This window comes from Typopeltis vanoorti, chromosome 15 (genome assembly GCF_054136105.1).
Source record: "Typopeltis vanoorti isolate ZY-2024b chromosome 15, IOZ_Tvanoo_1.0, whole genome shotgun sequence".
NCBI classification, from domain to species: domain Eukaryota; kingdom Metazoa; phylum Arthropoda; class Arachnida; order Uropygi; family Thelyphonidae; genus Typopeltis; species Typopeltis vanoorti.
This window is the reverse complement of record NC_143563.1, coordinates 71,169,212-71,194,902: the sequence shown is the minus strand read 5'-3', so window position 1 is coordinate 71,194,902 and position 25,691 is coordinate 71,169,212. Positions and strand designations below refer to the sequence as shown.

Here is a 25,691-nt window from a genome sequence, read left to right as displayed (position 1 = left end):
ATGCAATTAATTGTAACCAAATCTGTGTGAAGTGGGAGGGTCAATGTGTTTGTTTTAAGATATATTAGAAAACAATAATGAAGGAGAATGCTATATTTGGTTGGTATATTTGAATTACTCAAAGGTGTAAAATTTGGAAGAGGAGGATGAGGCTTACCTCCTTCGACTAGTGCTATTTCCTATTGTAAATATGGACAAAAAGTTATAAATTTATCAAAAATTATATATTAATTCACTTCATGCATGCAAAACAGTTGAAACCCAGAAAACAAAAACATCAACTTTTGACAAATGACAACATTCATTTGGATGGTTGACACGATAACCAATCACAGCCTCTAGGTGCTATTGTCTCAGAGCTCACGCAGCCTCACCTTCTCAGCAGTTAACAATTTGACCTGCTGTGCACTCTTTACATCTTTTCAAAGGGCTCAAAGGTGTATGTGTTTTAAAAACAAACCTGGGCTATTAACGCGAATATGATGCAATGCTTATGCGTCAAAAAGTGTTCTCTTCATAAAGCACTAATGCTTCATTGCTCTCATTAAGAGGGCAATGAAGGTGATACTGATATTTTGTGGATGAGCACTGCACACCTGGAATATTCGCCCCTGATATATATATATATATATATATATATATATATATATATTTGGTATGGGAAACCTTAGAGGACTAGCACAACATGCCTTGAAAGAAGATCATTTCATCACAGAGATTGTTCCTGGAAGTGATTCATGCTCTACAGAGCCCAGTGAACTGCATTAGAACTGGTGATATAACTCTACACAAATTTTGACACACACACATATATTATATTGCCACAATTTGTATGGGGATATACAATAATGCTAGCTTGAGCTGATAAAACATTGGCATATAAATATATAACTTTATCAGTGAACTAATTATTTTCATTGTAGTTCCACATGATTTTTATTCCAAAAAATTCAACATGAATCAGAACCTTGAATATCCTTTTTGTGTTTCTCTTGCATCGAGAAGTATTGCATCCCCATACACAACTCTAGATCCTGTCTGCCCACCATAACTAGACTACCAGTTAACCGACCATCTTCATCCCCTTGTCAGTGGTTTGTCATGTAGTATTTTATATATATATATATATCAAATGTCTTTTCAGAATATTGAAAAATCCCATATATACATTTCTCTCTAATACACTTGTCATCCTATTATAAAATATAACTAGGCTACCAAAGTGAGACCTCCATATAACAAACGTATGCTGAAGCTGCTCTCTAGAAAGATTTTTATTCTCATTAACTATCTTCTACCTCTAATTATCCTTTGTAACACCTTCACCATCACCAACACAAATTGGCCTGTAGCTTGACATCACTGATTTGAATTTTGCCACTGCATAAGGAAGAATCCATGTTTCCCTCTTTCTCAGGGACTGTCAAGAACAGTGTCAGCTTCTTTGTACATTCCTTTAATATACTGTGATGTCTCATCCATTCCCACATCATCATGGCCTTATTATCCATCAAGCTTATTTAAAATTCCAAATATTATAAGAGGATGGCAATTCATATTCCTGAATTGCCATCCTCTTACTTCGGTGTTATTCAGCACTACTTCCAATCCCCAACATGAAATACACTAACAAAATAAATGTTTGTTATACCTTCAGCAGATGGACATGACGTTTGTCTCTCCAGCAACTAAAGTCAGTCTTCTCTATTCATCCTTTCTTCTACTAGCCTTTCATATGCCAGTTTCTCTTTCCTCACTGCACTCATGTCCTTCCTAGCTTGCACCTTTATATACATTATGTCCCAGATTAGTACTCTGTTCTTTACACTTTCTCATAACATCCTCTTTTTCTTCAGCTCCTGTATAATTTCACTGATTCATCCCTTCTCTATTTACCTTTCTAACATTTAGGAATACAATATGAATTTATATAAAGGTATACAATTTTTTCGGTGTCCATACTGCATAAAGATCATTCTAAATAGGATTGAGGCCAAAGTTGAGGCAAAGATGCCCAAGGAACAAGCAGGTTTTGGGAAAGGTAAGGGTATCAGAGATCAGATCCTTTGTCTTAGACAGATTACTGAAAAATATAAAGAATTTATATGCCCTATGGTAATGTGTTTCATAGACTACTCCAAAGCTTTTGACTGTGTTCAGCATGGGAAACTGTATGAAGTGATGAAAATAAGGAGGTTTCCTTAACATACAATCAGGTTGATAGCTAACTTGTACGGTGAGCAAGAAGCCATGGTAAGAATAGGTATTGGATTAACTGATTGGCTTCAGGTTGGAAAGGGAGTTAGGCAAGGATGCCTACCTTCTCCTCACCTGTTAGTATCTATGCTGAGGACATCATGCATATGGCATTGGATGAGCGTAAGATAGGAATTAGAATAGGTTGTAGATTGGTAATCTGAGGTATGCTGATCATATGGTACTCATTTGTAATTAATTAAATAGCATATGATGATACAGTGGGCATGAGTCCCATGTGGATAGTATGTAGATCATATGAAACCAACAGGAAGCTATTGGTTATAATGTATTTTTTGTTTGTCAATTGTGTGGGTGTGTTCTCCTGGCTGGTTTCCTGTTCTGAGGAAAAACCTGAGTTTATGGGAGTAAAAATCCTCTACCTCCATATGAGACTGGCTAACGCTAACTCACCTTTAGTCAAAAGACACCAGATAAAGGTTCCTCGTGTCATGGATGGGAATCAAACCCAGGTCTTTCCAACCAAAGAGCTTCGTCTATGCCTGACTGAGCTACAGAGGCTCTTTCCTTTGTAATGACAAGGAAGAACTGGGACAAATCCTTGACAAAGTTATGAGCTCAGTAAGTACAGGACTTCAACTCAATCCTGACAAGACAAAGATTATGGTTCTAAAATGAAATACAGATAGGGAAGCACCTGAGAACAAGTGTACCTTGATGGAGAAAGAATTGAGGAAGTCAGCGAGTTCATGCACCTGCGATTTGTTATTAATGTGAAAAATTGCTGTTCAGAAGATGATTAGGAATGGCTAAAATGACAGTCAGAGACTTGTCTAAAATCTGGAAGGATGGATCTATCTCCTCAGGAACAAAGTTGAGAATTCTGAATGTAGCTGTTTTTCTAATAGTGACTTATAGATGTGAGACTTGAAACCTAAAGAAGTCTGATAGGAAAAGGATAGATAGCTGCTTTTGAGATACGGTGTTACAGAAGGCTGTTGAGGATACCATGTGGAAAAATGGATAGGTGCTAGAAAGGATCAGTAGAACGTTAAGGCTCCTTAAGGATATTGAAAGAAGAAAGTTGAAATACTTTGGACACACTGAAAGGATGGCAGGTGGACTTCTCAAAACAGTAATAGAAGGTAAAGTTCTTGGAAAAAAGAGGAAGGGTGAACCAATAGTGAGGTGGATGGTGTGTCTGGAGTGACTGATCTTCAGAGAGTTGAGGTCTCCAGAAAAGCATACAGCAGGACCACCTGGTGAGGAATGGTACATCAAGCAACAGACTGACCATATGGCATCTGATGATGTTCAATGAATAGATGATGATGATGATACTGCATAATTCAGAAAGCTTACCAAAATACCATTCCCTCTTAAGTGATTGGGACACTGAATATGGGATTTACTGAGTCTTCTATTTAATGTTTCTGCAATAATGTATGTGTTTATTAGACAGAAGAATATATATATATATATATATGAGAGGCTAATGAAACTTGAACAGGCTGAATTAGTACTGAATAGTGGATATAAAGGCTAGGATTTTACTTTAAGACCAATAGTCAAGAAATCATGGGGGGGGGGAAGCTGGTAAAAAAAAAAGAAAAAAAGCTCTTCAGAGTGTTAGTTATATGGCATAAATGGAACATTTTGCAGAGTGATTTATTATAGCCTATTACAAGATAGCAGTCAAATTGGAAAATGTACAGGAAGATGTTTGATATAAAAGTAAGAATTGCATTATTTGAAGGAGTATCATTAAACCTGATATCAAAAATAGAGTGAAAAATCAACATTAAAAATCTATCAGTGGAAATAAGCAGGAACTTAGAAAATGTTATTCTACATTCTCAATGGTAAACTTATACAGCAAGTATTATTCAGCTTTACAAACACAATTTTTACTGAAGCCAAGCATGTGGTGTTTTGCCATCAGTAAAATTGGTTTGTGGTGAGCCAGTTGAATAAGTTTATATGGAATAAGAAAGAAATTAGCCAAGATAGTGTTCACGTTTGAACACTATCTTGTATACTAGCAGTATACAAGATAGTGTTCAAACCAGTTTTCACTTATAAGTGAATGTTGACTTACAAGATCAAAGATTACAGACTACAGGTATGTGAGTGTAGATAGAAATAATTATTATTATTATTATTATTATTATTATTATTTTGACACCTCCAGGGAGTCCAAAGACTCATCGAGGGAGAGTGTGCCGACAGCATCGAACGATTGGTCTCCTTCCAACTACTAACCGCGCTCAAACATACTTAACTGAGCCATTAGTAGCAGAGGCTCTACCAATCGACCAACCTTCGCCGGCAGCATAGTGAACAAATGGCATCAGAGGCAGAATCATATTATTGTTATTACAAACACCTCCATGGAGTTAGATGACTCATTGCAGGAGGCCCATGCTATCTGTAATTCATGTAATACCTATCATACCTCTCTTTAAACTCATTCATTGTCCTAGCACTTATAACCACCTCTGGCAATCTATTCCAGTCATTCACCACGCTCTGACAAAAAATGTACTTCTCACACCCTCATTAACCACGCTTTTACACAGTCTCCAGAGATGATCCCCTAGCTCTATCTCTCTCCTCATCATGTATTTGTATTTTAATTTCTTTTGTATCATTCTTGTAGAACTCCTTTAGTAACATACAAGTTTCCATCATGTTCCCACTTTTTCATCTATCAACTAAACTTTGCAAGCCCCCCCCCCCCCCCACCACCACACTTTCAATCTATCCTGATATGGAGCATTCTACTGTAGTTTCTGGACCCTCTCTGCTACCTCCTTATCCCCAAGAAATCCAGGTAACCAGTCTGTGCATAGTAAAGATGTGACCTGTATCACAGCCAAAGAGGAATAATAGCTCCTTTTATCTTTTTTTATCAGTGTGTTATTCAACATCCAAGTAATCCTTTGAGCTGTTTTGTTGACTTTTGCGATATGTCCTCTGAACTTCAACTCTCTGCCCACCATTATCTCCAGATCCCTGCCTTCATCAATTTCCCATAATCCAATACCATCATTGTAATACACAACATGTAATCTTTTCACCCCAGAGTACATAACCTTACATTTTGCTACATTAAACTGATAAGCATTATCCTTTGCCCACGCAGTTCATTTATTTAAATCATCCTGAAGGATCTCTAGACCATCTTTATTAACTATTGCCCTTCCCAGTTTTGTATTATCAGCAAACTGAATACTCTCCTTAAATTGTTCCCTGTATCATAGATACAAAATAAACAGTAGTGGCCTTAGTACAGAACTGTAAAACATTCCACTGGTCACCCCTCATTTTCCTGAATTTTACTCCATCATATGCTGCTCTGTTGATCAGCCATGTACTGTCCATGCCACCAGTTTCATATCCATTCCCGTTTGTTCCAACTTATGTAATAGTTTTCTGTATAGTATTCTATCATATACCTTTGCAAAATCTAGCAGTATCATGGTGTAGCCATTTCCCTTATCCAACTCAAGCTGTCAGTCTATTATAAAATGTGAGTAAATTACTAATGCAGGACCCACCTTTTATAAAACCATGCTGTCTGCTATAGAGTTTCACGTTTCACATTCCTATCCACCTATTCTTAAATTCTACCTATAACCAACTTTTCCTATACCTTTAAACTACTCCTGGTGTCTGTAATTTGCTACTTCTGTTTTGGAACCTCCTTTATGTAATGGAAACTATCTTACTCTTTCCATCCCCACAGAACCGTGCTAGAGCCTTGAGAGATTAAACAGTTTGGATAGAAGCACAGCCAGTTCTCTTGAACATTCTCCTAACACATGCCCGCATGGCATCCCATGCCACTTCTATATTCATGCAAATATTTTTCAGTATTATGCTGAGCATCTCCAGTGTGTCTGCCTCAGTTCTCACATCAGGCTGTGTCACATCGACACCTGCAGTATCTCCTCCTGGATGTACACCTCTGCAAAATGATCTTTCAATATCTTGATTATTTCTTCTGTATCTGTCATTTTCCTACCATTAGCACTGATTAAAGTTATTCTTCTGCAACCATTCTTCCTCTTACTCACTATGTAGCAAAAAAAAAAACAAAAAAACTTGAGGATTTCCATTGGTTTGCTTAGCTAATTTTACCTTTGATCACCTTTGTCTTTGTATTCTCTACACATTTATTATTATTATTTTTTTCTGTAGCATCATGTATGTGCTATCCGTCCATTTAATTCTCACTTAGTTTATCCTCCTGACCATGGGTATGCAGCTTGCTACTACTCACCCCAAACAGCTCCTGACCATTTCTCATACAGTTACTGTCATTCTTTCCTTGTAGCTTCTTATGCCAAGTCATGGTTCAAGGCTGCCTCCTAAGTTTATCATAATTGCTAGCTTTGTAGGTTCTGCATTATAATCTTTCTTGACTGAGACTGCCACATGTTTAGCAACTGTCCAGGACAAGGCTGTATGGTCTTTGGTTATGGATATGTTTTCTAATGCTATTACCACATTTAGCACTCTCAAACCCCAGTCTCCCCCCTTTTTTTTTTCTCATGCTGTTTCAGATAATTATCCTTAGTAACTGTATAAATTTTATTTTCATTTTTCCATGCATCCTTTTCACCCTCCAGTTGATGTCCCTGTAGTTAAGTCTCTCAATTATTTGGGCTGCACTCATTGTACTAATATGTTGATGCATGGCATCTACACTCCAGTAGTTTAGATGGATGAATAAAGAGATTAAGCATGTGATATACAGAGAAAAAGGGCATTGTGGAGGCAGTATAAGAGAAGTGGAAATATTCATGAGGTCTACAAAGACCAGGCAAGGAGGGCAACTTAGTTGGTGAGAGTAGCTAAAGAGAGGTATGAACAGCAGTTAGCTAATGAAGCCAAAAAGAATCCTAGGGAGTTCTTTCGATATGTGGCCAGCAAAAGAAAGAATGATTATGGAAGGATGACATTGATTGGAGAAAATGGTATAAAGACAACTGTTGAGAATATGTGGTGGAGATACTTAATGAGCAGTTCATAAAGATCTTTCAATCTTGTGAATGTGACTTCATGGAGAGATTGAGAGCAGTTGATGATGGGGAGGAGAGACTGACTGTAAGTGAGCAAGAGGTGTTTGGGGAGTTGAGTAAACTAGATGTAAATAAGGCTGTGGGACTTGATAATATATCACTGCGTATTCTGAAGGAATGCGCCAGGGAGTTGACACCTGCCTTGACATATTTTTTCAATAAGAGTCTTGCACTTGGTCAAGTTCCTAAGGAGTGGAAGGAGGGCAAGATTGTGCCACTTCATAAAGGAGGTGATCGAACTCAAGCATCAAACTATAGGCCTATCTGTGTGTCAGGTGTTGTGGTTAAGTTGTTGGAGAAGCTTGTGAGAACTAGGATCCAGAGTTGGATTGACAATAATGGTATTATCTTTGATGGACAGCATAGATTTGCTAAAGGGAGGTCATGTTTTAGTAATCTACTTACTTATTACAATAAAGTAACTGCTTCCTTGGACAGAGGAGAAGGATACACAGTAATATACTTGGATTTTGCAAAGGCTTTTGATAGAGTACCTCATGATAAGTTGACAGTCAAACTAGAGCAGATGGGGTTGGATATTAGATTAGTGCATTGGATTGGAGACTGGCTATCTGATAGGTATCAACAAGTTGTGTATGGGGGTGCAATATCGACAAAAAGGAAAGTCACTAGTGGAGTGCCTCAGGGATCTGTTCTAGGGCCATTACTGTTTAACTTGTATTAATGATATTGGCAAAGATTTGGATGGAGATATTCAGTTGTTTGCAGATGATGCAAAGTTGGGATGAACCATAAAGAGTAGTGAAGATGTTGTGGCCTTGCAAGAAGACTTGAATAAATTGAGTGATTGGGCACAGAAATGGGGATGTGAATTCAATGTTGCAAAATGTAAGGTTTTAAAATTTGGAAAACAAAGATGGGATGCAGAATTTATGCTTGGTGAGAATATATTGTTGGAGGTAGAGGAAATAAGAGATCTAGGGGTGATAGTGGATAAGGATCTAAAATTTAGGGGACACATCGCCAAAATTGTGAAGACAACACAATGGCTTCTGGGAACGATGCGGAGGACACTGACATGTAGAAGTAGGGAGATTCTTGTTCCGTTGTATAGGGCTTTGATTAGGCCACACATGGACTATTGTGCCCAGATTTGATCACCGGGTTTTCAGAAGGATGAAGAGATGTTGGGAAAGGGTCCAAAGGCAACTGACTAAGGTAGTTTCTGATCTCTGGAATGTTGAGTATGAGGAAAGATTGAGAAGATGTAATTTGCAGAGTCTGGTGGAGAGGAGGAAGAGGGGAGATATGATAGAGACCTACAAGTTGGTAAGGGGTTTATAAGATCAATGGTGGAGAAGTTCTACAGAGAATAATGGGAGATCAGGGGAGAACCAGAGGTTATCCCTGGAAACTGTATAAAGAGGGTGTGTGAGTAGGGGAGTGAGAGGCAGGTTTTTTTTGTGCAGAGTTGTGAATGATTGGAATGCCTTGCCTGAGAGCGTGGTGTCTGCAAGGAGTTTGAGTGTGTTTAAGACACGGTATGACGAGATGTGTGTGTGATAAAAGGACCTCCCAGATGAGTCTTTGACTCCATGAGGTCTTGGTAATGATTTGTTCTTTTGGCCTATCTTACTCCAGATATCCTCAAATAACTGGCATCCTCAAAAAAAAAAATAATAATAAATAAATAAAATAAAATAATAATAATCTTAAAATTAGAAAGGAACTTGACATTATTAACATGCAAGCATGTTTGAGTGAAGCTAATGCAGTAGAGGAATAGTTAGTGAAACAAGTGTTTGAAGAAAAATTGGAAAGAAGAAGAAAGAATATCTTTGGGGGAATTGATGCAGTTAGTAACCTTAGAAGACTGAAATGAAGATTGATGATGTTGGGCACTGGATTAATAGCAGATTAACTTGAAATAAGATTATTGATAAGAAGCTGGTAATGATTTAAACTTAATTAGGTAGTTAATGTTATTTGTTATTATGCCATTATAACAAAGTCATCATCAAATTGCTGACGTGTATCCTAAAGGGGTGTACAGGATATGATAGTACTAGATGAAAAATTTACATCATTGCTAACTTCCTATCTACAATTTTCCTCCAAGTCAGTCTGTTACCTGTTAAGACTCCAACATTATCAGATCTTACATTTCTATCTTCTAAGGCATTTTGTACCGTATCAATCCACCTATATTTTGGTCTTCTGCTGGGTCTTTTTCTTGCTAACCTGGCAGAGAACATTTGGTTTGCTAATCTTTTCTCACCTATTCTGTTTAAGTGACCATGCCACCTGAGATTAGCTCTGCTAACGCATTCCTGGATGCTGATAATTTCAAGTGATTTTCTAATATCCTCGTTTTTAATATGTTATTGCCATTGATGCCATCTGTTCATGCCATTAATCTTTCTCTGGACTCTCATGTCTGTCTTTGGTCAAGTATTTTACTTCTGATCCAGCTCTTACATCCATACGTTAAAATTGGTTTGAACACTGTCTTGTATACAGCTAATTTAGTGTTTTGACTAATTTCTCTCTTATTCCATATAAATTTATTCAGTTGACTTCCTACCATACCAGCTTTGTTGATTTGTTGTCTATTTCCATATTTAATTTAACATCTTCACTAAAAATCGTGCCTAAGTAACTGAAATGTTTCACTTGTTCTATAGGTTCTCTATTCACAATGCAGTTAATATTTTCAATGCTTCTGCCTATTTTGAAAATATCAACTACATTGTGAATAGAGAAGTATTTAGTATTTATTTATACTGTTTATTAATTTATACTATTTATTAATTTAGTATTTATCAATATACTATAGTATATTGATAAATACTAAATTCTAAATAAATAGTATATCAATATACTATTTATTTAGAAGTATAATATCTGCATAAAGCAAAGATAACATCTCCATTTTTAATATGAGGTTTAATACCACTTTCTTTCATAATGTACATCCTTGTCTGACACCAGATTTATCATTAAACCATCTTCCTGTACTTCCTTCAATTCTAACTGCTGACTTACAACTCAAATAAAGACTAAGTATTGCTTGATATAATGCTCCATTGACACGATATAACTGTAGTGTTTTGAATAGCTTCTCTCTTGGCACCTTGTCATATGCCTTTCCCAGATCTACAAAACTTAAATACCGATCTTTGTTATATTCCCATGATTTCTCAACTATTTGTCATAAAGTGAAGATCTGATTCTGACAATCTCTATTTGGCCTGAATCCAGCTTGTTCTTCACCAAGCTTTTCTTCCACAATCCTTCTCAACCGTTTCTCAAGTATACTTGCTTAAATCTTACCAGGATATTCAGTAGGGAAATACCTTTGTAATTCTCACATTCAGTTTTATTTCCCTTTTTATATATGGGTACTATGAGAGCTCTACTCCAATCGTCTGGAATTCATCCCTCTGTCCAGGCCTTTTGAACTATGCAGTGCAGCCACTGTAAGACTTTTACACCTCCATACTTGAGCATTTCTGGTCGAATATCATCTACTTCTGCTGCCTTTCCACATTTCAGGCCTTTGATGGCTTTTTCTACTTCAAGTACTGATGTGTGTTCCTGACTACATGCCTGTTGAGTGCTTCTTACCACCGTGTCATCACTGCTTATGTCATTTAACAATTTTTTGAAGTAATTATTCCATACTTCAAGGATATCTTTTTTCTCCAGTTTTCATGTCACCTTTATCATCTCTAATTCCTTTTACAGCACTCTTTCCTCCATTCTGAGCTTCTTCAACAACCTCTAGAATATCTTGATACCTTCTTGATATTTATTTTCTATGTTCTTACGAAGTCTTCCCTTGACTTTTGTTTAGCTAATTTTACACGGCTTTCTTACATTTGTCTCTGCATTCTCTCTAAGAGCACAAGCTGACTTATTTGCCAGGTACTTTTGATATGCTTTCCTTCTTCTTTTCCTGTAACAATATCACTCGCAATAAATCTGAAACTTTCAGCTGAAATCTATCCAATAATATTCCAAGGAAAATGTACTTGATGATATCAAAAGGTGTACAGAATTCTTCTAATTTCACAATATAGCTTAGTTTCTACCATGTGAGCATTTAGAATATAACCTAAAATATAGCTATATTCTAAAAGCTGAAAATTCAATTTATAAAATACTAATATTCCAAACAGTTGTTTAGATCCAACCCTATTTTCTATCTTCCTCTTTCTTTCTCTTCTTAGAATACACTATTGAATTAACTATTTAAAAAAAAAAAAAAAAATATATATATATATATATATATATATATATATATATATATATATATATATATATATATATATTCAAGAGACAGCCTGATGCACATTTCACAGATGTAACATACAGATGACTGAATCACCTAACTACAACTTAGACACTTTTCCCATGTGTTTACCAAGTAGTCAAATAGGAAATTATATTCATTTAACGTATAACCAAGTGGGAAAAAACTTTCAACAAATAGTTGGAGCTAACCTTTATGGTAATCTCTCTTTCTTGGATGCAGCTACAGTTGTAAGAAGGGGGGGGGGGGTCTGGAACATTCTAATAAACACCTAGACAAAAATGATATTAGAGCAACAGATATAACCACAAAAGAAACATATGAGGATATAAGAACATAAGTTACCTTCATAACTCCGCTACTAATGGTCTTTCTTGTGGTTATATAAGTTACTTTAATATAATTTTTGTCAAGGTGTTTATCAGAACTTTCCAGTTCTCCCCCCCCCCCCCCCCCCTCGTAAGTCATGGAAAAGCATCCCAACCTGTATATGTAGTTATTGTGCACATTACAAACATATGATTGCTGATTATCTTTGTCTGTTAGGCAGAAATGTGAAGTAATTATGTAAATCTTATAACCATAACCTGAGACTAAAAGTAAATTATGCTAGTTAAGGAATTATAAAATGATTCATTTTAATCCTTTGTCCAAGATAACCAATTTTGTACACAATATCTGCACAACTAAGCTGCTTTATATAAAGGTTGTTGACTTTGCATCAAATTGCTTCCATCAAATTGCATCTCATTCCCTTTGAAATGTATATTGGTGTGCTTGCATTATGAGATACTGAAGCAACTTGATTTTTAAGTCCTTAGCCTCTGTTTAGTAGCTTAACCATGAAGATACATCATGTGCAAGCTTTTGTTTGCTTATACTTGGGTGAAGATTGAAACAAGAATATAATTGGTCTAGTAGTATTTGCCTTCCGACCAAAAAAAAAAGAAAAAAAAACTTGCTGCTATTTGTTATTATTATTACCTAAATCCTTCAGGGAGTCCAAAGACTCATCGAGGGAAGGCACCTACTCTACAACTCACCAATGCTATCTAGCACCCACCACCACCATTAGTATTTTCACAGACAATCACAAACATCCATGCCCATGGCAAAATTCAAACCCACAGCCTTTTGGCTGGAGAGTGAATACGCTAACCACTCGGCCAACAAGGCCGACAATTTGATATTAGTTAAGTCAGATCATATTAGTGCTCCATGATGCAAAGTTTGTGTCATGGAGCACTAATATTAGAAATGTCTGTAATGGTTAACAGTTTAATTACTGATTATTTTATTCCATTGTTGGAATATATGCAGTCTTTTTTTTTTTTTTTAATTTATAGGTATAGCTGCTGCATCTCTGCTACATCTCCATTTACTTTTTAAGAGGAAAAAATTGACTGACTGGTATACAGCAGGACAAGTACAAAGTATAAAATGGGTTGGGTTAATTATATCTTTGGCATCAGTAGTTGCTATTGGTGTTTATATAACGCTTGGTGTAATGCATAAACAAAGTAAGTACATCTAAATAGTATTTTATTATTATTATTTGTAAATGGTTTCTTTCAAATTCATTTTATATAAATATGAAGCTTTTTAACTTTTTTTTTAGTTATTATTTCCCCCCCCCCTCTTTTCCTTGGTATTAGTTCATTTGATTTGTATGAAATGCTAATATTAATGGATGCTTCTAAGATTTAACATTGTGAATAAACACCTACATAGCATCATTTCAGCTTATAAACATCGTATTTTTCATTTTATAGGTGTTGACTATAATTTGCAAGCTGTTTTTGTTATAGCCTGTTGGCTGATACTCTCAGTGTATATTTTAGTAACTGTATATTAGGCTACTAGAAGTTTAATAGAGACGTGTTAGTCATAATATAATTTTTAAATAATGACTTTACACATGCAAGAGAAAACTAAATTGAATTTATTACTCCTATATATTTTGCTCAATATGTTATGAACTTCTTTTAGGGAGAAGGCAGAAAAACTAGCAACAACATTTAAATTCTGAATACAAGAACATACAGCATGCGTATAATATCACACGTCTCAGTCACATCTGTGCAGTAGGTGGAAACGTTAGAGTTCAGAGATGTGGGAATAGATTATTATTATTATTATGTGACACCTCCAGAGAGTCCAAAGACTCATCGAGGAAGAGTGTGCCAACAGTATAATTAATAAATTTAAAAAATATATTAAACAATTAACAGCACAATCACTTCCCAAAATTTAGAAATAGGCATGCAGTCTATCTGATTAATATTAGGATGGTGGTGTAGGGTTTCAAAAAATACACATTATACATCTGTTACAATGTATTAATTATATATCTGTTCCCACATTTCTGAACTCTAATAGTGTTTCCTCCTACTGTACAGCTGCAACTGAGACATGCCATCCATATTATTCATGTGCTGTATGATTTGTTCTTGTATTCAGATTTTAAATGTTGTTATCAGTTCTTCTGCCTTCTCCCTGAAAGGAGCCCATGACATGTTGAGCAAAATATATAGGAGTAATAAGTTCTGTTTAGTTTTTTCTTGCATATATGAAGCCGTTATTTAAAAATTATGTATATTAGGCTGTTTTGTAGAAGTTAAACTATACGTTCCCAATATTCATGTAATTCATGCCCTAAAAAAAAAAAAAAAACACTGAACTTTATAAAATTTTATCATAATAAGCAGATTACCCTTTAGCAAACCTATGTTGTCAATCAAAGAGAATTTTGCTACTGTTAACCCAGTTCCAAATCCTCTCTAGCACTTTGAGACACAAATTCACACAGATTGGAATAACACAGTTAGCATTTTACATCCCCTTAGCAAAATTTTTACACACACACATATATATATATATATATATATATATATATATATATAAAACTAAATCCTTTTTATATTATTTATTTGTTCAAAATTGGTCATTGCTAAAAATAAAACAAAAAAAATATGCAAGATAATCTGATATCACTAAATAACAGATATCCTACAATAATATCATCATCTGCATAAAGTAAAGAGCTGAGATTAACATCAGTAGTTTTGATATCAGGTATATGATTATTTTCATAATATGATCCATGTAGATGATGAATAAAAGTGGAGATAATGTGCACCTCTGTCTCATACCTGATTTTACATCAAACCATCTTCCTGTACCTCTTCCAGTTCTGCCTGCTGGCATACAACTCAAAGGCTGTGTTGCTTGATAGAATGTCTTATTTGCAACATATAGTAGTAGTGTTCTGGACAGTGACTTGGTCTTGTGACATCTTGTGTGGCAATAGGATTCAGTCAACTGAAAGTTTCCACACAAGGTGTCATGAACCTACCATGATTTTTCAACCGTGTCTTTAAGTGAAAATCTGATCCTGATAACTTTATTTGATCTGAACCTAACTTGTTCTTTAGATTTTTCTTTCTTTCTTTCTTTTTTTTTTTCCCTCATTTTTTTTTACACTGATTTATGCATGTACACTTGAGAAAATCTCTATAATTCATCCCTGGAATACTCAGTAGTGAAATTTTTCTGTAATTCTTACTTTCAGTTTTATTTGCATTTTTATGCACGAGGAATTATTACAGAGCTCTTCTCTCATCATCTGAAATTTGACCTTCTGACCTTCTGAATTATGCAGTACAACCACCATAAAACTTTAATACCTCCATATTTGAGTGTTTTTGATTGAATATCATCTTATCCCAGCTTCCTTATCACATTTGGGTTTCTGATAGCTTTTTTTTCCTATCTCAGATCTTGATGTGTACTCCTGATTATTCCTCTTGTATGTTTTTTTTCTACCACTCTTCTGTCACTGCTCATTTCATTTAATATTCTTTCAAATTAATCTAGACATCTAGAATATTTTCTGTTTTCATGTCACCTTTATCATCCTTGATTATTTTTATGGTATTCTTTCCTCCATTTTTAAGTTGTTATTTTTTTAATAGCCTTCCCAAACATTTTGTCACCTTCCTGATATTTATCTTCTACATTCTTAACAAAGTTTTCCTATGACTGTTATTTACCTACTTATACATATTGCTTCACTTTTTGACAATGTTCTCTGTATTGTCTTGGAGCACATGCTGATTTATTTGCCAGGAACTTTTGATACGCTTTCTTCTTTTTGTCCAGGACTTTTTTTCTAGTCACTTCTTGAGTCCACCAATTCTGATTTCTCTGTCCAGACAACTTCGCATCTCTCTGACTGAATCTGTATTTTCTGCTGAGTCTTCAACATGTGATTCTCGTAATTCTTTTTTTCTTGAATAATAATTAGATATTTGAGTGTTCAGTTCATCTGTAAAAGCTGTTCAACTTGTTTTTTATACTTTCTTACACACTTTTCTTTTTAATATGATATTTGCTTTTATCCTAATCAAACCTGAATTGTGATCACATCATCCTGTTTCAGATCCATGTATACTATACTTTTATATCCTGAACTAGTGTGAAGATATTGTAATCAACAATAACATAGTCAATGAGACTTATTTCTTGTCTTCTCTCCATGTGAATTCATGCACATCTTTATGGTGGAACATTAGCAGTAACTAGTCTGTATGCTGAACAGAAATCCAGTAGAAAACATTTCTGTGTTTGTTATTCATTTATAAAATCTGCTGTTTTTAGATTTCCAACAAGAACCAACTTTTTCTTTATCAAGTGATAAATTTTGAATCATTACTTTTGTAATGATTCAAAAAAAATTAATTTCCTGAGTAAAACCTAATATGTTTCATTGTCCAGTTCTGCATTTCGATGTTTCTAATATCACTCTACTTGATATTGCTTGCCATTCATTAGTGTTGTAGCTACTCCTACCTTTTCCTGATCATTATTGCCTGAATCTTGTGTTTGTTATGTTCTATATAATCTCACCAATTTTGTATTCTTTGTAACACCAATTATATTGACATGATATTTCCTTAATTCTTTTGCCATCTCCACTTCTTTCTTTGTTGATCTAATCTGCTGTTCATCTGACCACATCCAGAAGCCACTTTTCTGTTCTGATAATTGAAGGGTCATTGTTTTGAAGTTTGGATAAATGTTAGATTACCATACTTATATTGATGGTGACTATCTTGAATTCTGTTAATGTTAAGTTGGTGTTTGCTTTAGTAGCTGATTTTTCACTGATTACCCTGGTTCCCTGACAAAAATAGTGTGGGGCTCTTGTTGAACTGTCCCAGCCAACATGAAATTTCATTGTACCATAATTTGTTTTGGTGTAAACCAATACATACAATTAAATTCCAAATTACTAGCCTATCAGTGTTCATTCAGTATCCAGGTGGATACTAACAGGATGCACCATGAGAAAGTGAAGATAGACATTAGGTCAAAAAAACTGCCATTACTAACCAACATTAGGTTAGTCTTGGCAGTTTTCTGCATTTCTTGAAAGGTTATATAGAGGGCTCCTCCCTAGTTATGTAGTTTTGGTCCTTAAGCAACCTCAGAGTAATAATATAATGTAATGTAATATAGAAATCTTACTGCAATTGACTCTCTAGCATGCATTACTCTAAACCAAACTCTTATTATAACAAACTACCAAAAAGTGCCAACTGAAGGCCCAGCAAGCATGATGCAGTTCTAAAGAAAATTCACTATCCTGAATTATCCAATATAGCACACAATTTCTGTAAGACCCTGCAAGCATGTTATAGTGCGAGTCTTATATTATTCACGACATATGTAATACAGTCTTTATTGGGCTAAGGCTGAGAGGCATTCAGCCTTAGCCCAATAAACAAGAGAATCAGCATTTTAACTTGAAGAGAATTAACATTTTAACTCAACAATGATCGGCTTGCTTTTGTTGTTGAGTTGCACAATCTTTTGTTAATACTGCACCAATCATATGCAACACCAGAAGTATCAATACCGAATAGTAGATTCTTGGTAAGTCGTACCCATTTTCAATTTTTTTTTTTAAATCATGCCAATCTTATGATTTTAAAATGATAAAAAGAACAAGCAATAATGAACCTCTTTGTTTTAATTTAATTACAGAAGCAATGTTGCTAAAGATTCAAATATATCACGCGCCGAAGGTGAGCGGGTGATCACGTAAATAATGTTCATAATTAAAATTTAAATGCATTAATTTTATAAATAATGTGAGCAATTATAAATTATAATGAATCCTGAGAATTTAATTATAAATGTAAATTTAATTTTTTCCTGAAAAACTTTAGTTTCTGAAAATCCCCGCATAAATCTCACACCACAATTTTTTAACTTTAATTTTGGGGAAAAAAAGAGTTATATTCGAGTAAATACGGTAATACCACTTCATGACCTGAAATTCTTTAAAGCTTCAAAAGAAATATATATATATATATATATATATATATATATATTTTTTTTTTTTTCTTCCCATAGAAAATGCTATCTTTGGGATACGACAGATAATGGAAAAGTTTTGAGAGAAGCAACGGGAGCTACATCTGGTATTTATTGATCTGGAGAAAGCGTATGATAGAGTGTCAAGGCATGAAGTCTGGAGGTGTCTGAGGGAGAAGAAGGTACCTGAGAAATATATCAGGTTGGTGCAGGAGATGTACAGAAATGTGAAGACAAGAGTTCAAACCTGCCTGGGAGAGACTGAAAGTTTTCCAGTGACAGTTGGCTTGCATCAAGGGTCAGCATTAAGTCTGTTCCTGTTTAATATTGTGATGGAGGTGGTGACGGAGGAAGTGAGAGAAGATGCAGATGACATCATGCTGTGTGCAGAATCAAGAGAAGAGCTGGCAGCCAAACTGGACAGTTGGAGGAAAGTACTGGAAGAGAGAGGTATGAGACGGAGCAGAAATAAGACCGAGTATATGTTTTGCAAAGTGGATGGCAACCAGGAGACAGATCTGGAGCTGGAAGGAAATATCATCAGGAAGGTCAGTGACTTTAGATACTTAGGTTCAACAATGAAAGAGGATGGTGAGGCTGAGAAGGAAATGGGATGCAGGATACAAGCAGGATGGAGGAACTGGAGAGAGAGAGAGAGATGGCTGGAGTGCTATGTGATAAGAGGGTGCCGATCAAACTAAAAGGCAAAATCTACAGGACAGTAGTGAGACCAGCTATGATGTATGCTTTGGAAACTGTGGCCCTGGGGAAAAATAACATCAGCAGGATGGAGATAGCAGAGATGAGAGTGCTTAGGTGGATGTGCAGTGTGACCAGAAAGGATCATCTGAGAAATGACTATGTAAGGGGAATGGTGAAAGTTACGAACTTGGGAGCAAAGATACAGGAGGCAAGGTTGAGATGGTTTGGTCATGTGATGAGGAGGGAGGAAGAGTATGTGGGAAGAAAGGTCATGCAGATGGATCTGCAGGGGAAGAGATGGAGGGAGATGGTGGAGGAGGACTTGAGGATGAAGAACTTGGATGTGGCTACAGCCCAAGACAGGAAGTTGTGGAGGAGACTCACCACAAACAGCGACCCTATTTAAGTGGGAAAAGCTGCAGAAGAAGAAGAAAAGAACAAATAATTCCTTGATCTGTTTCTGCAAATATTGTATAAATATTGATGAAATATTATTGAGAAAAAGAGTGCTAAGATATTAATAGTAGTGTTGTTTCCTATATATATATATTTTTTTAAATTAAGTTTTTAAAGCAAATATTTTACATAGATCAGTTCCATCGATACCAGTGTTAAAATTATATTATTTATAATGTGTATTTTCAGATTTTTCCATAGAAAAGTACAGTTACTATATATCTGCCTTATTTGCTTATTTGACATGGATGTGGAGCTTCATTCTGTTCTTCAGTGCCCATCGATATCAGAGAATTATAGCAATACGTAATCCTGCACTTTTAAGTGGAGTAACAGTTCATCCAGACTCTGATCCAGAAAGATGAATTTTGTTTCAGCATTACTCCTGTGTTTCTCTTGGTACAGTCAAAGTGAATTGTTTGATTCTCGCTAGAATTTGTAATATATCTTTTGATTATACACAGAAGCTATTAGTATTATTTCATATATATCAAAGAATTTGGCTTACACTATCCTTATCTTTTCAAGATTCCACTGGCTATGTCATTAGAGGAATAAATTCGCAAAAAATCAATACAAATGAATTCCCATGCTCATCTGATTTCTAATGAGCATGGGGATTCATTTGAAGGAAGAAAAACTGTTAATGAAATTCATGTTGCTTTACGTTTATCAGAAAAAATAGATTTTTTTTTTTTTTTTTTACTCTAGAAGTAATATTTTTCAATGTCAAAAAAAAATCCAACATTATTTACTAAGTAATTATTATTTTTTTTTATATCTGCAATACAGGCTTCCTTCTTTCTCTTTCATTTTCCTTTTCTTTTAATTAGAGGGATTGTGTCCTTTTGTCATATTCTTACTTTAAATTTTTTGCACGAAAGAGAAGAAATGAAGAAGCCCTGGTGCCATCATCTCTCTTAAGAAGCAGGTACATCAAAGATATTGTTACCCCCCCTCCCCCGAACATTGCCTGAAAACATGTGACATATCATCAAGTCCTAACCAGCTTTATTACTATCATGTTTACTCAGTATACCTCAATATGCCTATATACCTTCTGCTCACATCCAAGTTATGGTACATGTTGTTATCCAGACCAGTTTCATCCTTTATCAAGGTGGACAATATCTTCCAAAAACCCTGGTAATATAATGTCAAAAACTATTAGAGCTCAATAGAACTTCTGTTTGAAGTTTAATCTTTGTTCTAAGAACTTCATATCTGAAAAGATCTTGCATTGCTCTATCTGGATTACTCTAGGAGGATCCTGATCTCTTTGAGACAGTATTGTCTGGTAGGAAAATCAAAGTATCTCATATGTGATAGACAGGAACCTGTTCCTTTCCACAGTAAGCATAGGTGACCTATATTGTAGTCTCAAATGTTATTATTTCGGATTTGAGATAGACAAGTTTTTTCACTGGGTTGGAAAGTGTATTATATTTTTTAACCCAGTATATCTACAACAACTTTTGTTCATTAATGCTGCCATTAAAGAAATATAACTTCTCATTCACTGAATAGGACAAAAGACCTATATTAAGATTTTAATTTTGGGAAGACTTACCATAATGCATGACACTATACTTGTTCTGAGAAGGAGATGGGCTTGCATTATGGAATACTTAAGGCAGCTTTTTATGAGGAACCCATCCATAAGAGATTGGTCAACCTATAGTTCACCAATCTCTAATTGGGCAAGAAGAAACTTTTTCACATTTATCTTGAAGAGCTGTGGATTGTATCCCTTGGGAAACACATAAGATGGCAGACTGTTCCAGATGTGATGTGAAGTTGGCTGTTCTCTGCTTACAAGTAGCATTACTGTGAAATTATTTTTTGCCCAAATTTTTGCTTGCCTACTTACATATGGGTCAAATATCAGTAAAAACAAGCATATAATTTATCAAGTATATACTACCAATCTGTGCAATTTTATTATAAACAATCCAACAGAAGAGAAGTCCTTCTCTGAGTGTTTGATTGAAAGCAGGGATAATTAAAATAACACAGTTTTAGATGTCTATAATTATACAGCTTGTCTAAAAATCATTAATTTCTTTGGTTATATCTTATTAAGAAACCGATATAATGCTGGAAATATTTTCATTTTCAAAGGCTTCTATCAAAAGTGAACAAGTATCGCTACAAGTATTAGTAAGATAAATGACAACCAACTGAGAGAAGTTGACAAAGAACCCATGGTTGTTCTCTTACCCCTGACTGTGATCAGGAGTAGGAAAGTGACACTTCTGTTGAGAACTAGTATTTTTGTGTCTGACAGGTATTATTATTATCATTTGACACCTCCAGGGAGTCCAAAGACTCATCGAGGGAGGCACCTGCTCTGTCTCCGCCACTCAATCCACCAACTGACTGCAACTACAGCAACTCCATCTATGGCCAACCACCACCACTAGAATTTTCCACAGACAATCACAAACATCCATGCCCACAGTGGGATTCGAACCTGCAGTCTTTTGGCTGGAGAGCGGATACGCTAACCACTCTTCCAGCCAGTCTTGCGAGTTGAAATATTATATGAGTTGAAAAGTATTTTCCTTGCTTGACATATACATATTTAATAAAAGCTGAGATATTTACTGGTCTGGTTGGCTGAGTGGTTAGCGTATCCGCTCTCCAGCCAAAAGGCTGCGGGTTCGAATCCTGCTGTAGGCATGGATGTTTGTGATTGTCTGTGAAAGCACTAGTAGTGGTAGTTGGTGTTAGATGATGAAGGTTGGTGGAGTAGTGAGATGAAGAGTTGTAGAGTTGATGCCCTCCCTCGATGAGTCTTTGGACTCCCTGGAGGTGTGATATAATAATAATATTTCTGAATCATAATAGATAATTAAAAATGGCAGTGCAGTTCATTTTGAAATTGATTACATTCACAAAAGTATGAGAAGTTAAAAAAAATTAATCAAAATTTTAGTATTAGACTGGAAAAATCCTGGAAGTTGAGAGATTTCCTGAAAAAGAGACATCCATTTTTACTTGTTGGTTTAAGAGTTCCTTATTTCCTTCCACAATGGCTTCCAAACATAAAAGGAGTAATATCAAAATAACATAATTTAAGTTTTTATTTTTGTGAATTTTATAATTTTAATGCTGTTTCTTCAAATATGAGAACACAACGTAATATGAGGAAAGGAAATAAGTGAATTTTTTTTTTATTTAAGTGCATACTATAAAGTCACCATTTACAGGTACTTTATATAGAGCATTTTAGAAGCCATGAAGATTTGTATATATTGTTCCAAAGATCTTTTAGCTGATTCTAATGTTTTTACTACTGCTATTATGTCTTTTATATCATTCTTAGTTTCTGAAAAATGTATTGTAAATAAAGTTCACAAGTTTTGGTATTTTTGTTGTTTGTATATTGTTGCTTATTTTTAAGTCATCAGAGCTTGAATTACTTGTATGACTAGAAATTCTGAGTTTGATTTCAATCCTTTAAAATGCTTAGTCATATTAATTTATAACATTAAAATGTTTTTGTCTTCAGATTATTGTGCTAATTATTCATATGTGATAATGTATCACATGAAACATAAAAAAAGTTTTGATATTTTGTCTGATAAATACCACAGATTTTGCAGTAATAATTATATGTTATATACATTCTCGTAGACAGGCTTATACGTTGGTTATGCATTATAAAAACACTTAAGGAATTGAACAACGTAGTTAAGGATATAAATTAAATTAAACTTTAATAAATATTTTCCGATATTTCGGCAACATCACGTTGCCATCTTCTAAAAGAACTTACAAAAAAAGTTATGTGCACGTAGGCACTACAACACAGAAACTGGGAATGAAGAGATGAAGCTATTGTTCTCCTAACAGTCCTGATGGTGCCCTCTAGCAGGCTACGTAGGTGTTCATGGCCGTTGGGCTGAAGGTCTGGTGATGTAGACCTCCCAAATTTGGGGCAGTCGCATACAACCAAATTTGTTGAGGTTTGGAGAATTTCTTAGGGCTGAGGCTGATTCCATAAAGAGTCTTTCAAATTTGTATTTGCTACAGTGTATCACTGTAGCTTTCTTCCACCGTATTCTGTGGCGTGTATCCAGAGCATGGTCCGCAAGCCCAGAATGACTGTATTTGTGAAAACGGATGTAGTCCTTGTGTTCCGAAATTCTGATATTCGCTGTCCTGCCTGTTTGGCCAAAGTAAGACAGTTTACAACTGCAAGGGACCTGGTAAACACCAGGTAGGTCTAGGGGAAGTGGTTGGTCTTTAGTGGAGTGGATAAGGGATGCCAATTTTCTGTAAGGTTTGTAACAGGAGGTCAGGTCATGTTTTTTTTAAGATTTTTGGTAATCTTTTCCGAGATGCCTCGAATGTAGGGAATGGTGATAGATTTAGAGTAATCCTTGTTGTGGAGGGGGGGAAGGGGATCTGTGGTTTGTAGGTTCTAATATTTTTTTGGATTTTTTTTGGGGGGGGGGGGTAGCCATTGGCTGAGAAAGTGTTGAGGATGTGATTTAGTTCAGTGTTTAGGGCCAAGTCGTTTGAACAGATTAGTTTAGCCTGTTGTATAGTGTTTTCACTACTCCATATTGTTGTGAGGGGGGGGATTGTTGGTGAATGTATCTGCCTGTATGGGTGGGTTTTTCTGTAAACTGAGAAAACCAAGGTTCCATTAGGCTGGTGGGTGACTAGTGTGTCTAGGAAAGGGAGGCTGTTGTTTTCCTCTTTTTCCAGATGAATTTGATTCTGGGGTGTTGGTTGTTTAAGTGTGTTAAGAAGGAGAGAAGTGTTTCAGAGCCATGTGGCCAAATAGCGAACACATCATCAACGTAGCGAAGCCATATGGTTGGTTTTTGTGGGGCAGAGGCTAAGGCTTTTTCTTCAAAGGTCTCCATAAAGGAAATTAGCCAAGGGTGGGGAGAGTGGTGAACCCATGGCTGTCCCCTCTATTTGTTTGTAGAATTTTCCCTGCCAAACGAAATAGCCTGAGTTCATTGTGAACTGAAATAAGACTGAGATATCGGGAGAAAATTTAGCTTGGATTAGCTCTAAAGTTTCCTTGAGTGGGACATTTGTAAATAAAGAGGAGACATCAAAGCTGACCATTATGTCAGTATGTTGGAGTGTAAAGGTTTTCTATGCTGGCTTTGAAATGGGCTGAGTTTTTTATGTGTGATGGTGTGTTGCCAGTATAGTGTGTGAGCTCTTTGGCCAAATGTTTAGCTAATTTTTATGTGAGGGAATCAATGCCATCCACTATGGGACGTAATGGCACATTTTCTTTGTGTATTTTTGGGCGTCCGTAAATACGGGGGGGGTATAGAGTTAAACGGCTTTAATCTGTTGGTAACTTCTACAGGCCAAGAAGTGACTCTCTTAAGGAGCCTGTGAAGTTTTCTAATTTGAGAGTTGGTGGGATTGTAATTGATAGGGTGGTAAGTGGCCCGATCTAATAGAAGAGCACTCAGCTTACCTGTGTAGTCCTTTTGGTTAAGTACTACAGTTGCATTTCCCTTATCCGCTTTGGTGATAACTAATTCTTTATTATTCTTCATTTCCTGTAGAGCTTTATATTCCTTGTTGGATATGTTGGTTTTTGGTGGTCTTGCTTTGGAAAGGACACAGGCTACATCCAGTCTTACACTGTTGGCGACTTGATGTGGAAGGTGGCAGATTCAGTGTTCGATCTGGATCATAATATCCTCACTAGGTATTTTATTGGGAGCAATGGCGAAGTAGTGTCCACGTGACAGCGCATTGAGTGCTTCAGGGTGACTGAAGAAATGTTGATTACCGTGTTGGTAGCAGGTTTTGGAAAGACGGTACAGTTCTTTTTTAATTTTTCGAACTTTTTCATCTGTCGGCCTCGTATTTTTTTAAATTCTTTTTCGGCAGCGGAACATGAGACGTCATGTAAAATCGACCAAAGGCCTCCCTTTCCTAGACACACTAGTCACCCACCAGCCTAATGGAACCTTGGTTTTCTCAGTTTACAGAAAACCCACTCATACAGGCAGATACATTCACCAACAATCCCCCCTCCCCCTCACAACAATATGGAGTAGTGAAAACACTATACAACAGGGCTAAACTAATCTGTTCAAACGACTTGGCCCTAAACACTGAACTAAATCACATCCTCAACACTTTCTCAGCCAATGGCTACCCGCCAAAAAAATCCAAAAAATATTAGAACCTACAAACCACAGATCCCCTTCCCCCCCCTCCACAACAAGGATTACTCTAAATCTATCACCATTCCCGGAATCTCGGAAAAGATTACTAAAATCTTAAAAAAACATGACCTGACCTCCTGTTACAAACCTTACAGAAAATTGGCATCCCTTATCCGCTCCACTAAAGACCAACCACTTCCCCTAGACCTACCTGGTGTTTACCAGGTCCCTTGCAGTTGTAAACTGTCTTACTTTGGCCAAACAGGCAGGACAGCGAATATCAGAATTTCGGAACACAAGGACTACATCCGTTTTCACAAATACAGTCATTCTGGGCTTGCAGACCATACTCTGGATACACCGTAGCAAATACAAATTTGAAAGACTCTTTATGGAATCAGCCTCAGCCCT

At 35.8% G+C, this 25,691-nt stretch overlaps 1 protein-coding gene across 2 annotated transcripts in view; it reads left to right on the top strand.

Moving 5' to 3' along the window:
- Window positions 1-22,632, top strand: part of LOC150098871 (heme transporter HRG1-like) — a 33,767-nt gene extending 11,135 nt beyond the window's left edge. For both annotated transcript variants that reach the window (XM_090404885.1, XM_090404884.1), the window contains exons 2-3: window positions 12,927-13,100; window positions 19,309-22,632. In XM_090404885.1, coding sequence (XP_090261011.1) covers window positions 12,927-13,100; window positions 19,309-19,484 — 350 coding nt within the window. In that variant the 3' untranslated portion in view covers window positions 19,485-22,632. The remainder of the gene's footprint in view (window positions 1-12,926; window positions 13,101-19,308) is intronic.
- Window positions 22,633-25,691: the final 3,059 nt, after the last annotated feature.